Consider the following 19,241-nt stretch of genomic DNA (forward strand, 5'->3'; position numbering starts at 1 on the left):
AAAAACATGGATATGATTAATTAAATTATTGATATGTATGTATGTACCAATGAATTATTATGAAATCATTAGAAAACTTTGTTTTCAAAGAATATTTAATGAATAGGAAAATGTTCATGATGATAAAGTAAGAAATACACTACAATAGAGGCTACTGCTGGGGTGGTAGAATTAGGGCAACTGTCATCTTCTTTAAATATTCTTATATTTCCTAATTTTTTATAATAAACCACATATTCTTTTATCAAACAAAACAAAGAAAAGTAACTTAAAAATTTCTGTTTTAAGTTCTTGGGTACATTCAAGCTTGTCAAACACTGTGCTCTTGAGTTTGGAAAATACTGGGGCCATAACTGAATTTATTAGTAAGATTTAGTTATTTATCTTATTACTAATTTGAGTTTAAAACATCTTATTAATTAACTCTTCTCCTTTTGCAGGTATAACCCATGTCACATTGGGCAGAGAGCATTGTTTCTCCAGGTGGTATTTCCTGGAGTTGTTAAATAGTGTTATCAGGAAGTTTCATGGTGTATAATCAATGGACATCCACCTGGAGTTCTCATCTACTAGGAGGTAGAGACTATCAAGACTAAATGTAGGATTTTTCTCTTGTCCTTGCAACCTAAGAAATTTGAAAGCATGGGGAGAACTAAGTGATAGAGCACAGAAGGAAACCCCAGCATTTGTAGTGAATATTGGAGAAAAGTTAAAACTTCAGTAGAAATCAATTAATGCAGACCTGAGTGCTAGAGACTGCACTTGATGCAAGTTGTATAAAACAAAATTCGGGCCAGAATGAACATTGCAAACACAATGTTGCTACGTAAATGTAGCCAGCTACAGACTCTGTATGACAACTGGAATCAAGAGCTGGGCATCCAGAGAGGGCAAAACCAAGTTAGCAGTCCACTATACATGTGCTGTGTATACAATGTAGGTACACGTTACCTTAGGGAAAATGTATATAAGCAGAATGGCAAAACACTTTCCTTACCATCTGGAAAAATGACCCTAGTTGCTAAGTGGAACTGATGCCTGTGTGTTGCTGTCAGATGGATGGGTTTGACACATTGCTGAAATATTAACCTCCACTGACACAGAGATGCAGCTGCTTACCTGTTTCAAGATTTTGCTCTTCCTCTCTTTTTTCTTTCTCATCTTCTGAAGAACAATTCTCCTCTTTTTTTTCCTTTTTCACAATTTTCTTAGGGTCTTTTAAATGAATTATAAAAGTGTGCTTGTCCTTTTTCACTGTCACCTTGATAAAAGTTGGCCCTGGAGAAAATCATGGGACAGAAGATGGGCTGCTGCTGCTGCCCCATTAAGGTCCTCTACAAGACATCTAAATAATGCAGCATAGAATGTAAGTAAGGGCATGGAAACATTTATGGACATCACTATTTTACAAAAAGATGCCTAAAGGAATAAAGTGATGGTGGAATCCCAGAAATAAATGGCAGGTAGATCAGGGAGATGTTTGCAGACTTTCTAATCAAATTACAGAAGAGAAAACACACTGGTTGAGGCTGATGTACACCTATACTCAACTTGATGATTAATAACACGAGTTAGTTGATGCAAAAGGGTTTTTACAGCTTTTAAAGAATTACATCAATGTTAATTATAGTAGTTGTTATTGTTAGCAGCAAATCAGAATTTTCCAAATGGCACATTCCCTCTTCTAGTGTTCTGACTCATTTTTTGTCTCCTTTCTCAGCTTTTCTCTTTTTTTATTCAGCTTATTCTTCTCAACTTTGATTGAGCTATCTTCTGTCAAAAATTGATAGGATTAGGATGAAAATACTGCACTTACTGTGACTCACCTGAAACAAATAAACGTGTGCATATATAAATTTCGATAAGTGCAAGGAATAGTCATGGAAAATAGAACATAGCATTATAAAACTTGAGTCCAGTAGTTTTCTCAATTATGTGATTCTGAGCTCCATTTTTAATTACTATTAATTGTACCCTATACCCAAGGATGATATTAAAAATATCAAATATGAAAACATATAATATAAATAAATATGTATACCTATACATTAATAACAATCCCTGTCATGTTTTAAATAAACAAACCTTATATAATAAAATGGTCTGACATTTGATGTAAGTTGCACCACCAACCATTGTTTAAATAATTTGAATGACTTTCAGGCCTTTTTATTTAAAAATTATTGATGTGACCTTTTGTTTGATGTGGCAGTTACTACCTAATGGTGCTTCCACTTGAGCCATGATTTCACATAGGGAACAGCATCTAACTTTTGCAATGACTTCCTTATTAAATTGATAGTTATTAGATGACAAGAAAGAAAGAAGAAAAGAGAGAGGGATCGAGAGAGAGAGAGGTAGGATGTCAGGCAGAGTGTGGGGGTAGGAGGAGCCTGTGTTGCTTCTTGCTGGGGTACATAACCTTGTGGACATTAAATAGGGCCCTGCTCAAATTCCCGCCACACTGACCACCTCACAGCTCTCAGAGACAATAAGCTATCAAATAAAGCCCAGGTTCTCAAATCCACCTGAGAGATCTTTAAAGCACAGTAAAAAGATAGGCCCTGCTAAATCTGCTTCTTGGGAAGAGTTATACATTTCCTTTAGAGGTTTTCCAGACTAGGTCCTCCTCACTGCATCCCTAAGGCTCCTCTCCCACTCAAAGACTTCTGAATCCAAAAGCAACTTCTCTGTAACAAAAATAACTGGACCTTGGCAGCAGAACCCCAAGCTCTATGCTCCAGAGCCCAAACTAGAAATTTGTTCTCAACTCACAGTATGTGCTTGGTTTCTGAGATAACACTATGTGCTGTAATTAATATTACTAATTAATTATTTGCTTATTGTGGTTACTATTATAATATCTCCAAATCGTATAGAAATATTTTAAGATTTTAACAACTAGAATGTTCATAAGAGTGTGTCCCAGGTAAACTCTCAGCTGGCTTGTGCCCTGCGGTCAATTATAACAGAAGCATGTGAGGTCTGGAAATGCTGACTGTGGTGTACAATAAACAAAAGTGGGCACATTACCACTCTCACCTATCATACCCAAGGGTACAAGGCCCCAAGTTGATCTGAAATGGGTTAGTATCTTCCAAGCTATTAACCAGCTGCATTCAAAATGTACCTTTTTCAAATGTTGTTTTCTCTACTTCAATCTGCCCTCCATCCGAAGGATACAGATAAGAATTTGTTCCTGAGATTTGGATGGGTATATCTCCCATATTATATCCACGAAACTAGAAGGGAAAACATCAGGCTTTGAGTGTGGAACTGCAATTGACAAAAATCAACTCATCAGTGTGAGCCAGTTAAAGTTGCTATCAGCTTAATTTCTGCAAAATGAATGTCTGTCACAGTGTCCATATTACCTTTAGCACCTCCTGTGATATTATAAGGACAGGCAGAATTAAAGGAGTCCATGATTTTAAAATCTGTTCACTGGAGCACCCTTACAGCTAGTGCAGATCAAATCACTGTACTATTGAAAAGCAGTGGGAGAAGAAATCAATTTCTCTTTCACTGGCTATTAATATTCTGTTTAAAGTGAACTGATACACTGTTGAATATTGACACTTTGTACTTTTTTCTTGACACTTTATCCTTCAGGAAGTCATATGGTAAAGACATTTTTTGCTAAGTGTTGCTGATAGAGCTCCAAGTAATTGTGATGCATGCTAAGGCTTGAGAAGTGGCTTAGAGTAGCAGCTAGAAAGGACAAGGGCTGTTAGATTTCTGTCCATCTTTTTCCCATTAGGTTTTCCTCATAAGACTGCCTAAGGGACAGACTGGCAAAGGGAAGATTTTACCAAAGCCTACAAGCAAAATACATGGGTGCCTACTCAGCAAGGCCTATCATCTGAGACAAATATAGCCAAACTTTGTGTTCACTTTGACCTTTCACAGTTGCTTTATTTACATTAACCTAAATGAATGCTTTTGTGTCAAATCTCCATTTTCCTGCCCTTAGTAACCTAGTTTCATGGCACTCAAGACAAGCTGGCCTGAGGGTATTCCCATCTTGGTGACTGGCTACATAGAAAGTCCTAGGTATAAGAATGTAGAGTACAGGTCTGAGATCATCTATGCTAGAAAAAACTCCAAGGCCTTCTGTGATGTCAGTGAAGACTGGGAACCTTGTGTTTCCACAGAAGCTGTGTTTCTCCCAAAACAATTAGTAAGAACCCAAAGAAGCTTTTTAGAACACTGATTTTACCGGATAAATGATCTCAGGTTCTGGTTGCTGGAGGGACTCCTCTGCTATTTCTGGAATCCTCATTTGTTCTTCTTTAGTTTTCTCCTTCAAAATAGATTTTTTCTTCAAAGGCTTACTCTCTTCTTTCTCTACCTTTTCCTTGCCTTTCTTTTTACCAGTTTCCTTACTCTTCTTTTCTGCTTTTTTTTCTTCCTTTAAGCGCTCTTCTTCTGCTAATCGATCTTGTTCTTCTTTCCATGCCTATAAACACATTTAAAAAAATTAACAGGATTTCAAAACAAATTAGATCCCATTCAGGTTCATTTTGGAGAATACTTCACATGCTTTTTTGTAAGTTGTGTCTCTGACAAATTAAGATACTGAGCTAGAAACCTTGGAGTTACCCTTGATTCTCTTCTTTCACCCAACTTCTGTGTACCACACCCTGCCAAAGCTCTTCAGAGATTTTTCTTTACTCAGCTGCCTCTCTCACCTTCTGTTGCACTTTTCTTTAATTCAGGTCTTCTTATCTTTATCCTGAACTATTACATCAGCCTCTTAGCTGGTCTTCCTGCTTCCTATACTTTTCCACATGAACCAATTCCCAATTTAGGTCCTGGTTAATTCAGCAGTATGGTGGACCAGATGTTCAAAGAAACATTCCTGGCATAAAATATTTCAAAATTGATAGATAAAATGTAAAAATCGTCATTGTAAAGCATAGCAGGGCCGGCAACAAAGTAAAAGGTATGAGAAAGCACTAGTTTAGTGAGGAACATGAGTACTCAGGACAGAAGTTTCTAAGGACTATATGCCCATCCCTGGCAGCCTAGAACTGAAGTTTTAATAGGTTATAGGGACTAGAGCAATAACCTGGGAGATCAGATCAAAGATATCTGAATAGAGCAGGAATTTTAAAAAATGACACCTTCATTGGGTGAACTAAAAAAATATCTTTCCCGGGACGCCTGTGTGGCTCAGTTGGTTAAGCAACTGCCTTCGGCTCAGGTCATGATCTCAGGGTCCTGGGATCGAGCCCCACATCGGGCTCCCTGCTCTGCGGGAAGCCTGCTTCTCCCTCTCCCACTCCCCTTGCTTGTGTTCCCTCTCTCGCTGTCTCACTCTCTGTCAAATAAATAAATAAAATCTTTAAAAAAAAAATATCTTTCCCTATAGAGGAAGACCATTAATTCTAGCTTGCTTCTTTGGCCTTGTGTTAAAGGTGAGGAGGGGTGGGGGGAGTCTCCCCTGAGAACTAATGACAAGGCTGTCCTCACATAGATTTGTGGCCAAAATATACATTACCTTAAAAATGTATTCTAAAAATGTTGTGGGTGGGTATGAGCTCACAAATGAAAATCACAAAACATGCAGAAGTAAGCCAAAAGCAAGAATCTGAAGAAGAAACTTTCTGTGAAGACATATCTGCAAAGACTGAAGATATTGGAATTATCAAATAGAGGATATAAAATAAGTATTTTAATCTGCTTAATCTTTAATTTGCTTAAAGAGAAAGAAGGATCCAAAGTATAAATAGGAAATAAAAAAGTATCAAAAATAAGAAGGTGAGTTTGAAAGCTCTGTTAGAAATGAAATAGAACTTTAGAAAAGGCAGCATTTTAATAGATTATGGCTGAGCCATTTCCAGAGTTGATGAAAGACATGGATCCTAACATTCAGGAAGGCCAATGAGTTAAAAGCAGGAAGTAACAGTGGTGTGCTGACTTCGAAATAAATCAGTCAGAGAAAGACAAATATCATATGATTTCACTCATATGTGGAATTTAAGAAACAAAACAGATGAACATAGGGGAAGGGAAGGAAAAATAAGAGAAAGACCAAGAGGGAGGCAAACCATAAGAGACTTTTAACTATAGGGAACAAACTGACGGTTGCTGGAGGGTTGCTATGTGGGGGCATGGGGAATGGGCATTACCTGAGTGATGGGCATTAAGGAGGGCATTTGAAGTAATGAGCACTGAGTGTTGTATGCAGCTGATGAATCACTGAATTCTACCTCTGAAACTAATAATAGAGTATATATTAATTAAATTGAATTTAAATAAAAAATTAAAAACAAAAAACAGTTGTGTGCTGGACCTAGCTCATGTTGACTTGAAAGAGTTTATTGTTAAATTTTCCAGAATTTTATGAGCTGGTTGTTAACCACAGCATTATTTAAAATTAGATCATATAAATGCACAATCAAATAACATTAAAAACAAAGACATTAAATACTCAAAACTTACCACCTTCCTAATTATTTTGTTACATTTCACTATTATCTATGTTCTTGAGGTTATTTATATGAATTGTAGCTGTATCATAGAAATACAATATAATGGTGTACTACTGCATATTGCTTCCAATTCTGCATTCAGTGATATCGTATTAATAGCCTGAATACAGCCATAATGGGCATTTTTACACTACACATATCAGCAAATGCTACAAATCAGGGACCAACTCACTGTTGGTTATCTAAACTTATGAAAGTGGTGAGAAAATGTTAATAATGCAGATTAAATTTAAAAGTGTCATGTTTGGAGTTGTTATTTTGTAACTAGTTAAAAATCTAGCTTATACTCCCTGTTTACAAGAGATGCGTAAAATATAAACACACAGGAAGGTGAAAATAAAGAGATGTAATTTGCCAGTCAATGCTATCTGATAGAAAGCATTTATCCCTTTGTTTCTCTTTATTAATTTTAGAATCAATTTTCCAAGGTTCATAAAAACTCTGCTGGGATTTTGATAAGAATAACATTGAGTTTATAGTATATTTGATTTCCTAAATTGAATGTTCTCACCCATGACCATTGTATATTTTCCCACTTATTTAAGTGTTAAATGGCCTCAGTAATATGTTTTAATTTTCTCCATAAAGATTTTGCTTATATTTTATTTTTCTTCACACCTTATAGTTTGTGTTGTTCTTGCAAATAATACTTGTTTTCTATTACATTTTCTATTTTTCTTTTTAGATTTTTTTACTTACTTATTTGAGAGAGCAAGCACAAGCAGGGAGAGGGGAACAAGCAGGGGGGAGGGGCAGAGGGAGAGAGAGAAGCAGACTCCCCACTGAGCAGGGAGCCTGAGGCAGGGCTCCATCCCAGGACCAAGGGTTCATGACCTGAGTCAAAGGCAGATGCTTAACTGACTGAGCCACCCAGGTGCCCCTCTATTACATTTTCTAATTGGTTATTGCTGGAGAATAGGACCTCCAATGATTTTTTTCCATGTTGATCTTGTATACAGCAACCTTGCCAACTTCCCTAATTTATTTTATTTTTTATTTAAATTCAATTAGCCAACATAACATCATTAGTTTCAGATGTAGAATTCAGTAATTCATCAGTTGCATATAACACCCAGTGCTCATCACATCATATGCCCTCCTTAATACCCATCACCCAGTTACTCCATCCCCCCACTCACCTCCCCTCCAGCAACCCTCAGTTTCTTTCCCATAGTTAAGAGTCTCTCATTGTTTGTCTCCCTCTCTGATTTCTTCCCATTTGTTTTTCCCTCCAATCCTCTATGATCCTCTGCACTGTTTCTTATATTCCTCATATAAGTGAAACCATGTGATAATTGTCTTTCTCTGATTGACTTAATTCTGTCAACATAATACCTCCTAGTTCCATCCATATCAATGTAAATGGTAAGATTACATCCTTTCTGATGGCTGAATAATATTCAATTGTATGTATATACCACATCTTCTTTATCCATTCATCTATTGATGGACATCTGGGCTCTTTCCATAGTTTGGCTATAGTGGGCATTGTTGCTATAAACATTGGGATGTAAGTGCCCCTTCGGATCACTACATTTGTATCTTTGGGGCAAAGAGCCAGTAGTGAGATTGCTGGGTCATAGGGTAACTCTATTTTCAACTTTTTGAGGAACCTCCAGACTGTTTTCCAGAGTGGCTGCACCAGCTTGCATTCCCACCAACAGTGTGAGAGGGTTCCCCTATCTCCCCATCCTCACCAACATCTGTCCTTTCCTGACTTGTTCATTTTAGCCATTCTGACTGGTGTGAGGTGGTATCTCATTGAGGTTTTGATTTGGATTTCCCTGATGCCAAGTGACGTTGAGCATTTTTTCAAGTGTCTGTTGGCCATTTGGATGTCTTCTTTGAAGAAATGTCTGTTCATGTCTTCTGCCCATTTCTTGATTGGATCATTTGTTCTTTGGGTGTTGAGTTTGATAAGTTCTTTATAGATCTTGGATACTAGCCCTTTACCTGATATGTCATTTGCAAATATCTTCTCCCATTCTGTCAGTTGCCTTTTATTTTGTTGACTCTTTCCTTTGCTATGCAAAAGCTTCTTATCTTGATGAAGTCCCAATAGTTCATTTTTACTTTTGTTTCCCTTGCCTTTGTAGAAGTTTCTAGCAAGAAGTTGCTCTGGCCAAGGTCAAAGAGGTTGCTGCCTGTGTTCTTCTCTAGGATTTTAATGGATTCGTGTCTCACATTTAGGTCTTTCATTCATTTTGAGTCTATTTTTGTGTATGGCATAAGGAAATGTTCCAGTTTCATTCTTCTGCATGTGGCTATCCAATTTTCCCAACACAATTTGTTGAAGAGACTGTCTTTTTTGCATTGGATATTCTTTTCTGATTTGTCAAAAATTAGTTGACCATGGAGTTGAGGGTCCATTTCTGGGCTCTCTATTCTGTTCCATTGATCTATGTGTCTGTTTTTGTACCAGTGTCATACTATCTTGATTACAGCTTGGTAATAGAGCTTGAAGTCCGGGACTGTGATACCACAAGCTTTGGTTTTCTTTTTCAACATTCCTCTGGCTATTCAGGGTCTTTTTTGGTTCCATACAAATTTTAGGATTATTTGTTCCAGTTCTGTGAAAAATGGTGTTATTTTGATAGGGATTGTATTGGATGTATAGATTGCTCTGGGTAGCACAGACATTTTAACAATATTTATTCTTCCATTCCATGAGCATGGAATGTTTTTCTATTTCTTTGTGTCTTCCTCAATTTTTTCGTAAATGTTCTGTAGTTTTCAGAGTACAGATCCTTTACCTCTTTGGTTAGGTTTATTCCTCGGTATCATATGGTTTTTGGTGCAATTATAAATGGGATCGACTCCTTAATTTCTCTTTCTTCTGTCTCATTGTTTGTGTATAGAAATGCCACTGATTTTTGTGTATTGATTTTATATCCTGCTACTTTGCTGAATTCCTGAATGAGTTCTAGCAATTTTGGGGTGGAGACTTCTGGGTTTTCCACATAAAGTATCATTCATCTTCAAAGAGTGAGAGTTTGACTTCTTCTTTGCCAATTTGAATACCTTTTCTTTTTGTTGTCTGATTGCCGATGCTAGGACTTCTAGTACTATGTTGAACAGCAATGGTGAGAGTGGGCATCCCTGTTGGGTTCCTGAGCTTAGGGGAAAAGCTCTCAGTTTTTCCCCATTGAGAATGGTATTCACTGTGGGCTTTTCATAGATGGCTTTTATGATATTGAGGTATGTACCCTCTATCCCTACATTATGAAGAGTTTTAATGAAGAAAGAATGCTGTACTTTGTCAAATGCTTTTTCTGCATCTATTGAGAGGATAATATACTTCTTGTCCTTTATTTCTGTAGTGTATCACATTGATTGATTTGCAGATGTTGAACCACCTTTGCAGCCCAGGAATAAATCCTACTTGGTCATGGTGAATAATCCTTTTCATGTACTGTTGGATCCTATTAGCTAGTATCTTGGTGAGAATTTTGACATCCATGTTCATCAGGGATATTGGTCTGTAATTCTCCTTTTTGGTGGGGTCTTTGTCTGGTTTTGGGATCAAGGTAATGCTGGCCTCAGAGAATGAGTTTGGAAATTTTCCACCCATTTCTAGTTTTTTGAAAGAGCTTCAGAAGAATAGGTATTAATTCTTCTTGAAATGTTTGGTGGAATTCCCCTGGGAAGCCATCCGGCCCTGCACTCTTGTTTGTTGAGAGATTTTTGATTACAGCTTCAATTTCCTTGCTGGTTGTGGGTCTGTTCAGGTTTTCTATTTCTTCCTGTTTCAGTTTTGGTAGTTTATATGTCTCCAGGAATGCATCCATTTCTTCCAGATTGACTAATTTGTTGGCATGTATTTACTCATAATATGTTGTCATAATTGTTTGTATTTCTGTGGTGTTTGTTGTGATCTCTCCTCTTTCATACATGATTTTATTAATTTGGGTCCTTTCTCTTTTCTTTTTGATAAGTCTGGCCAGGGTTTTATCTATCTTATCAATCCTTTCAAAGAACTATTTCCTAGTTTCATTGATTTGTTCTACTGTTCTTTTGGATTCTATTTCATTGATTTCTGCTCTGATCTTTATTATTTCTCATACCCTGCTGGGTTTAGGCTTTATGTGCTGTTCTTTCTCCAGCTCCTTTAGATGTAAGGTGGGGTTGTGTATTTGAGACCTTTCTTGTTTTTTGAGAAAGTCTTGTATTGCTATGTATTTCCCTCTTAGGACCGCCTCTGCTGCATCCCAGAGATTTTGAATAGTTGTGTTTCCATTTTCATTTGTTTTTATGAATTTTTTAAATTCTTCTTTAATTTCCTGGTTGACCCATTCATTCTTTAGTAGGATGCTCTTTAGCCTCCATGGATTTGAGTTCTTTCCATATTTCCTGTTGTGGTTGAGTTCCAGTTTCAAAGTATTGTAGTCTGAAAATATGCAGGGAATTATCCCAATCTTTTGGTACCAGTTGAGACCTGATTTGTGACCCAGTATGGGACCTATTCTGGAGAATGTTCCATGGTCACTCAAAAAGAATGTTTATTCTGTTGCTTTCGGATGGAATGTTCTGAATGTATCTCTGAAGTCCATCTGGTCCAGTGTGTTATTCAAAGCCCTTTTTCCTTGTTGATCTTCTGCTTAGATGATCTGTCCATTGCAGTGAGTGTGGTGTTAAAGTCCCCTACTATTATTTTATTATTATTAGGGTTTCTTTAATTTTGTTATTAATTGGCTTATATAACTGGCTTCTGCCAAGTTAGGAGCATAAATATTTATAATTGTTAAATCTTCTTGTTGAATAGACCCTTTAAGTATGATATAGTGTCCCTCTTCATCCCTTACTACAGTCTTTGGTTTGAAATCTAATTTGTCTGATATAAGGATTGCTAGCCCAACTTTCTTTTGATGTCCATTAGCATGATAAATGGTTCTCCACTCCTTCACTTTCAATCTGGAGGTGTCTTTGGGTCTAAAATGAATCTCTTATAGACACCATATGGATGGGTCTTGCTTTTTTATCAAATCTGATACCCTGTGTCTTTTGATTGGGGCATTTAGCCCATTTACATTCAGAGTACTTATTGGAAGATATGAATTTAGTGCCATTGTATTACTTGAAAAGGAACTGTTACTGTATATTGTCTCTGTTCCTTTCTGGTCTGTTACTTTTGGGTTCTCTCTTTGTTTAGAGGATCCCCTTTCATATTTCTTGTAGGGGGGTTGGTGATCACAAATTCTTTTAGTTTCTGTTTGTCCTGGAAGATTTTTATCAGTCTTTCTATTTTGAATGACATACTAGCTGGATAAACTATTCTTGGCTGCATATTTTTCTCATTTAGTACCCTGAGTATATCATGCCAGTTCTTTTTGGCCTACCAGGTCTCTGTGGAGAGGTCGCTGGTAGTCTAATGTTTCTACCCTTGTAGGTTAAGGACCTCTTGTTTTGAGCTGCTTTCAGGATTTTCTCTTTATCTCTGACATTTACAAGCTTTACTATAATATGTCGGGGTGTTGATATATTTTTATTGATTTTGAGGGGGGTTTTCTGTGCCTCTTGGACTTGAATGCTTGTTTTCTTTCTCAGATTAGGGAAGTTCTCAGCTATGGTTTGTTCAAATATACCTTCTGTCCCTCTCTCTCTCTCATTCCTCTTACTCTTGGACCCCAATAATTCTAGTATTTTTTGCTTTATGGTATCACTCATTTCTCAAATTCTCCCTTCATGATGTAGTAGTTGTTTTTCTCTCTTTTCCTCAGCTTCCTTACTTTCCATCATTTTGTCTTCTATGTCACTGAATCTCTTTTCTGCCACATTTACCCTAGCTGTTAAGAGTGTCCACTTTAGAGTGCATCTTAGTTAAAGCATTTTTAATTTTGGCCTGATTAGATTTTAGTTCTCTTATTTCTGTAGTAAGGGATTCTCTAGTTATGCTTTTTTCAAGTCCAGCTAGTATCTTTATAATCATTTTGAATTCTAGTTCTGACATCTTAATTATATCCATATCAATTAAATCTATGGCAGAGAGTATTACCTCTGGTTCTTTCTTTTTTTGTGAACTTTGCTGTCTAGTTATTTTGTCCAGAGAAGAATATATGAGTGAGTGAACAAAATAAAAAATGTTAGCCATGACCCCAGCGAAATATACACTAGACAAATCCAAAGAGATAGGAAACCCCCCAAAAAAAAAAAAAAGGATATAAAAAAGAATATAATCTCACAGGTGGACAAAACGGGTGATCCAGTTGGTCCTAGATGTATTTTGGTCTATCAGAAGACACTAAATCCCAAAATTGTAAAGAAAGAAAAACTCATATATATATTTTTATATATAAATATATATATTTATATATAATATATTTATATTATATATATTATATATAATATATATTAATATATAAATATAAATATATAATATATATTAATATATAAATTATATATTAATATATAATTTATATATTAATATAAATATATATTATATATAAATAACTCATATATATATCTCATATATATAAATAACTCATAGAAATATATATATAAAAACTCATATATAAATAAAATTGAATACAGTGAAAGGAAGCAAAAAATGAAGAATATAAATTATAAATGTAAAACTGAAAATTTAGAAAAGACTTAAAAAAGAGTTGATAAAATAAGAAACTAGTTGGACAGGAAAAAAAAAAGAAAAAGAATTTTAAATTGAACGACTAAAGAATCATGAGATGAAACCTCGAATTCTATATACTATTTTCCCCTAGTACAGGAGATTTCCATTCTGTGTGATCCATAAACTTGGTATTAGCCTGATGTTCCTGCTGGTCTTCTGCAGGTGGGGTCTTTTGCCTTGATTCTCCGGTGTCTTTGCCTGGGTAGAGTTGCACTGCCCCTTGCCAGGGGGCCAGGCTCAGTGTAAGCTGCATCAGATTGCTCTATGCAGCTTTTGTTCCCTGAAGGCTTTCCCCTCAGCTTTAGAGGATGGAAAAAAAAATGGCAGCCACCCAATCTCCAGCCCCAGAGCTGAATTATCATGGCCCCCACACTTCAGTTTGCCCTCAGGAAAAAGTACTCAGTTACTTTTGTGTGTGCCAAACTCTGAAGACTCCTAAGGTGCAAACCTGCACCAATCCTCCTGGGTGGAGGAGGAGGGTCACTGTGCTTGCCTGATCCTGTGCACATCCATGCTGCTCCTCCAAGAGGAAGGAGGAGGTCCTCACAGCGGTTCTGCCACTTGCTGGGCCCCTCCTTGGAGAGTGGTTGCCCAGTTGTGCTGGGGTTCACAGTTATGGCAACACTGAGCTGAGAGCCCACTCCCAGTCTCACTGAATGTAGTCTGCTTCCCTGCTCCAATGCTTGGGAACTTTGCCACACTCGGGCACCCCCATTCTTTCTGTGACTGTGGGGATCCTGAGACCACACTGTCCCACCTAGGATTCTGCTCTCCTTCACCACCTGAGCATCTTTCAGGCAGGGGCGTCCCTCACTGGAGCAGACTTTTAAGAATTCCAGTTTTGTATTCCATTGCTATATCACTTTCCAGTAGCTGGCTTACAGAGGCTCCCTCTCCCTGCAGTTTGTCTTCCAATATATCCCCTTAGATTCACTTCTCCACACCTCCTACCTTGCAGAAAGTGGTCAATTTTCTATTTGCTGAATTGCAGCAATTCTTTTCTTAGATCTCAGGTTGAATTCACAGGTGTTCAGAATAATTTGATAGATATCTAGCTGAATTCAAGGGACCAGATGAAACTACGGTCCCCTACTCTTTCTGCCATCTTCCCTCCTCCAAGTAAAAACCCTTCCTTAATTTATTTTCAAGCCAAACTAACCTTAATACTGATTCTTGTTAATAACAACGTGAAAGTCTATAGACTAATTTCATTTATCATGGACACAAAAAATCTAGATAAAATAGTATCAGACCAAACCTAGTTGTTTAGTAAAATAATAACATACCATGAAAAAAATGTGTTATAATTCTTAATCTATAATGTGCATAAAAGTGGTTCTAGGAGCTTATTAAAAATTAAAATTCCTAAATTTTACTCAAGAAGATGCAATTAAGATGGAGTAAAAGTATCTGTATTTTAAGTCTCTCTTCTCCCCAGAGACCCCTAGGCAATTATAAATATGTCATTATGTGGGATGAGGACAAAATTTTAGGAAATATTGAAGAGGAGTTTGTTTTAAAAATGCAAAGTTTATTCATATTGTTAAATAAATCTCCATAATTCAATATATCAATAAAATAAAGGAGGAAAACCAACATACATTTTTAAAATTTAATAAAATTAAGCAGCAACAAATAATAAACTTAAAGATTGGCATGTAATTATTTTTACCATTAAGACCAAGAAGCCAGGGAGGCTCACCAATATAAACCTACATTGTTTTGAGGTTTACTGCATACTGATGGGAGTGTGGAAGTCAGCTCTTGCCTACCTGATATTTAAGCTTACAACAAAGCTATTGTAATTAAAATAGTATGGTGCTTGCAAAGGAACAATTAAGAAGGTGACTGAAACAGAATACAGCATTAAAAAATGGATCCAAAAAAATAAATGGGTGAAGGGGTTTAAGAGGTACAAATTTCCATGTATAAAATAAGTAAGTCACAAAAATAAAAATAAATAAATAAGTACCTATTATGTTATATAGTCAACATTCCAATTCAGTTGTGGTGTGTGGGGAGGTGATTAATGTTACATTTAATAAAGTGGTACTAGTAAAATGACAATCCATGTGGGCAAAGAAAAAACCCCTTTCATTATACTACAAAAATTAATTTCAAGTAGATTTGATATCTAAATATAAAAAAATATATCATGAAAATATTCTAAGAGAGTACAGGAAAATTGATGTAAAATCAAGGTGGAATCATTCTGTTATAAGCCCTGAAACCATAAAAAGAATGACAGATTTAAAAAAAAATTTTTTTTGGAGAAGCTATAACATGCATACAAAAACAGCATAAATCCTAACTGAATAGCTGAATGAATTATCACCAAGTAAATGCTCCTGTAACCACCACCAGGTCAAGAAACAGACTACTTCCAACTCCTCTGAAGCCCTCCTCAGGCTTCTTTCCGATCACTTCCTATTTCTACTGTCCTAAAGGCAGCCATTATGCTAATTTGCAATACTTCAGCTTAGTTTTGTGTGTTTTTAAGCTTTATGTAAATGAAACCATACATAATGGATATATTCGTTTCATTCTCTTTTTTTGTGCTCAATATGATGTTTGTGAGATTCATCCATATTTCTGGGTGTAGCTGTTGGTCATTCATTCCCAAAGCTTCACCAGTATTTCATTGTATGGCTGAACCATACTAGGCACTCCACTGATGAATATTTGAATGTTTCTAGTTTGGGAGAAGTAAAAAATAATGCTGCAAGAACAACCTTGTCCATGTGTCTTGGTGCATACATGTATGCATTTTTATTAGGTATATACCCAGGAGTGGAATTATTAGGTTAAAAAGAAATTGTATGCTTGATTTTAATAGGTACGTCCAGTTTTCCAAAGTAGAAGTGCCCAGTTATATTTCAATCAGCAGTGTATGAGAATTCAGTTTGCTTCACATCCTTGCCAAAATGTGGTATTATGTCTTTCAAATTTTGGCCAAAAATGATTGATCTGACTACATAAAAGTAAAATATTTCTGTATAAATAGAAACATAAATGACACTTATTAATAAGGAAGTTGTTTAATACTTTACATATATCCAAATTATAGACTAATAATACTGCTATGAAAATAAGTTAGATCTCTAGATATTATCTGGAAGTGATAGTCATGATATGTTGGCTAAGAAAAAAAAGGTATGTGGCAGAGTAGAAAAAAAAAATACCAATCTAAATCAAAACCAAACAAATGAAGACCTTCTTTATATTTGTGCATGCTTGCATGTATGAGTAAAGAGCATACCAAATCGTTATTATTTCTTATTTTCAGGGGCTTAGGAGAGCCAAAGTAATTTTGATTTATTATAAGCCATATATCAATTTTGTAATTAAAATTCCGATTAAAAATTGGAAACAAAAACCAAACACCTGCAACAGAAACAGACAGTATACTAAGTATGAACAAGGCACTGCCCTGGATTTTGGTTACATAAAAATGAATGACACAGAGTCCTTTAAAGGTTTATCACCTGGAGAAGGAGACAGATCGGTGGAGAGACTGCTTTTTCATTGCAGATTCAATTATTTCTGAGAGTTTAGTTAAAAAGATCACTTCTGTTACACCACACCAACTCTCTACCAGACAATAAATTTGAATTTGTAATGATTCAGTGTCATTTGCCTTTCCTTGAATTACCTTGAGAGAGCCTTCTAAAATGAAAGGAATCTTGATTTCCTTCTCTTTTTCTTTTTCTTGATCCTCTATCTCTGTTTTGCTCATTCCTTTGTTACCTATAACCAGAGAAAATTAAACTTCTTAGTAACTCTCTACAACAAAGTTTCATAGAAGTACCAAATTTCTGGATTATAGAGGATCTTAAGAATGGTGTTTTTTTTTTTTAAATGTTTTATTTATTTATTCATGACAGTCAGAGAGACAGAGAGGCAGAGGCAGAGAGAGAAGCGGGCTCCCCACCTAGCAGGGAGCCCGATGCAGGACTCGATCCCAGGATCCTGGGATCATGACCTGAGCTGAAGGCAGACGCTTAACCATCTGAGCCACCCAGGTGCCCTGGATTATAGGGGATCTTAAAGGCTATCAAGTCCAACTCTCCATTCATTCATCCCTCACTCTCATTGTCTCCAGAGTGGATGTCTGAAGTGGAACTGAGCTCCTCCAGAGATGAGGAAGTCACCATTGTCCTCGTCCTTGTTGTTGGTGGAAGCAGTGCATTCCATCCTCACTGTGTTGCGACCTTGAAGCTTTAATTGAAGTGGTCTCTCTCTCCCTACAGCTTTAACCTAATTAATCCTAGTTTAACCCCTTAAAAGACCACACAGAACAAATCTAACTTATATTGAAGCCCTGCTCTTGCCATTATAGTCGTTCCATTTTGAAGATTTTCAATTTTCCTGACTTAAAAGGTCTCAAACTGAATGCAATACCTACCAAGTGTGTTCCCATCCCAAACTGACCATTATCTGGATTTCCCCCAGGCATCTAGATGGTAATTAAGCTTTTGATTCTGTTCAGAAGCAGAATAAAGAAAAGGCAGTCAACCCACAATTTTTCCTGCTCACAGACAAGTGTGGCCCTAGACTCTATTGTGAGAGGGTGGCCCTACCTCTCTTTTTTATATAGTCCCCATCCATCATTCCAGGCACTATCAGGAGGAAGCCCAGACTGATGGATGGATTGATTATATAAGCATTTTGGTGGATGGTGACTGATTCATTACCAACTTGGCTTTCTAATTTTTATTTTAAAAATCAAGCCAGCACAAATTCCTTTGGTAATTTACAGAAGTTGCAAAATCTTTGGAAAATATATAGCTTTGCTTTTTTATGAGAAATCACTCTCAACTTCTGCTATCAGAAATAATGAATGTTATTAACATGGAAAACATTACCTATGCATGAACCTAGTGAGATATCCCTATTTTCCAGACAAGTTCCCTCATTGCTTTACTTCTTTATCAAGTATCCTTCCTCTTTTTTTTTTTCACCCTCTTTCCCTTCCCCAACAACATCAAAGCCATGGAAATGAACAAAAATAAATGTATGTATCGATCCCAAATCCTGTCAAGTGCCTGTCAAAAGCCCCCAAGAATCCTTTTTCCCTTTATTTTTAGGTTCCTACCCCCAATTAGTCTTGGGACTCTTCTGCTTGCTCTTCTAAGAAAGGTCTTGTTTTAATCTCACTTTTGGAATCTATAAGTATTCTAATGGAGAGATACTGACTCTGAATTTGCCTCATATATTATCAATAAATCCTATATAGCTGAACCTATCAACCCTGCCAAAATAAAGACATCTGACATTTCCCTAACATTACATTTAATCTGCAGGACAGATCGAATTTTCTAGGTCTGGCAGGAAGTGGCATCAATATAAGACAAATATTCCATTATCCCATCATCAACCTCATCATATTTGGAATGCAGCTATTCTATTTTTTAGAGAAAGTAAAGAGTCACAGAAATTTATAGGCAACTCTTTTTAATATTTAAGTATCCAGTCTTGATTACATTAACAAATAGGAGGATGTCTTTGGACTTTACATGTAAGTTCAACCAGTTACTTACTTTTAGATTTTTTAACAGCATTAATTTTGCCAGGAGAAGTGATTTTGGCACCAGCAGATTTCAATTCCAGCTCAGCCTTTGTCCTAGCGATTTCCTCAGCCATTTTAGATTCCTGATATATGGCTTCTTCTTTTACGATCCAATCTTGAATGGATTTTGCCACAAGTTCCAAATAATTCCTTTAAAAAAAGCAAAAGAGAGCAAATGACAATTGAGTTACTATTAATTATAATCAATCAATACTAAAGATACCAACTGTGCAAATGAACTTTTCAAAAATGAACTGATCCTAAATTGCCCATGTAACAAATGCAATAGACTCAGATATATCCTAGATGTAATTTGTACAAAGTAGTCGAATACAAATATCCAGTGAGCATATGAAAAATGCCAACTTCATCCACAATTAAAGACATACAAATTTAAAAATGAGATGTTTCCAGCCCAGTAGAAGATTAAAAAATTTGATACTCTCAACACTGTTAACTGGAGAGTAATATGGTGCAATCTCTTTTTAAGGAAATTTTATAGCATAATAGAAACTCTTTTAATTGATGACAGCTAATGACTCACTGGATT

The 19,241-nt window shown here is 36.2% G+C and overlaps 1 protein-coding gene across 1 annotated transcript in view; it reads right to left on the reverse strand.

Annotated features, from left to right (window-relative positions):
- The window catches only part of SPAG17 (sperm associated antigen 17), a 214,437-nt gene that overhangs the window by 79,014 nt on the left and 116,182 nt on the right, over positions 1-19,241 (reverse strand). Inside the window, exons 19-23 of the mRNA XM_021690132.1 lie at positions 18,663-18,841; positions 16,775-16,869; positions 4,220-4,459; positions 3,131-3,242; positions 1,120-1,278 (exon numbers count right to left, since the gene is read on the reverse strand). Of these exons, the coding sequence (XP_021545807.1) occupies positions 1,120-1,278; positions 3,131-3,242; positions 4,220-4,459; positions 16,775-16,869; positions 18,663-18,841 (785 nt within the window). The remainder of the gene's footprint in view (positions 1-1,119; positions 1,279-3,130; positions 3,243-4,219; positions 4,460-16,774; positions 16,870-18,662; positions 18,842-19,241) is intronic.

The sequence above is a fragment of the Neomonachus schauinslandi genome, chromosome 4 (assembly GCF_002201575.2).
Source record: "Neomonachus schauinslandi chromosome 4, ASM220157v2, whole genome shotgun sequence".
Taxonomy (NCBI): Eukaryota; Metazoa; Chordata; class Mammalia; order Carnivora; family Phocidae; genus Neomonachus; species Neomonachus schauinslandi.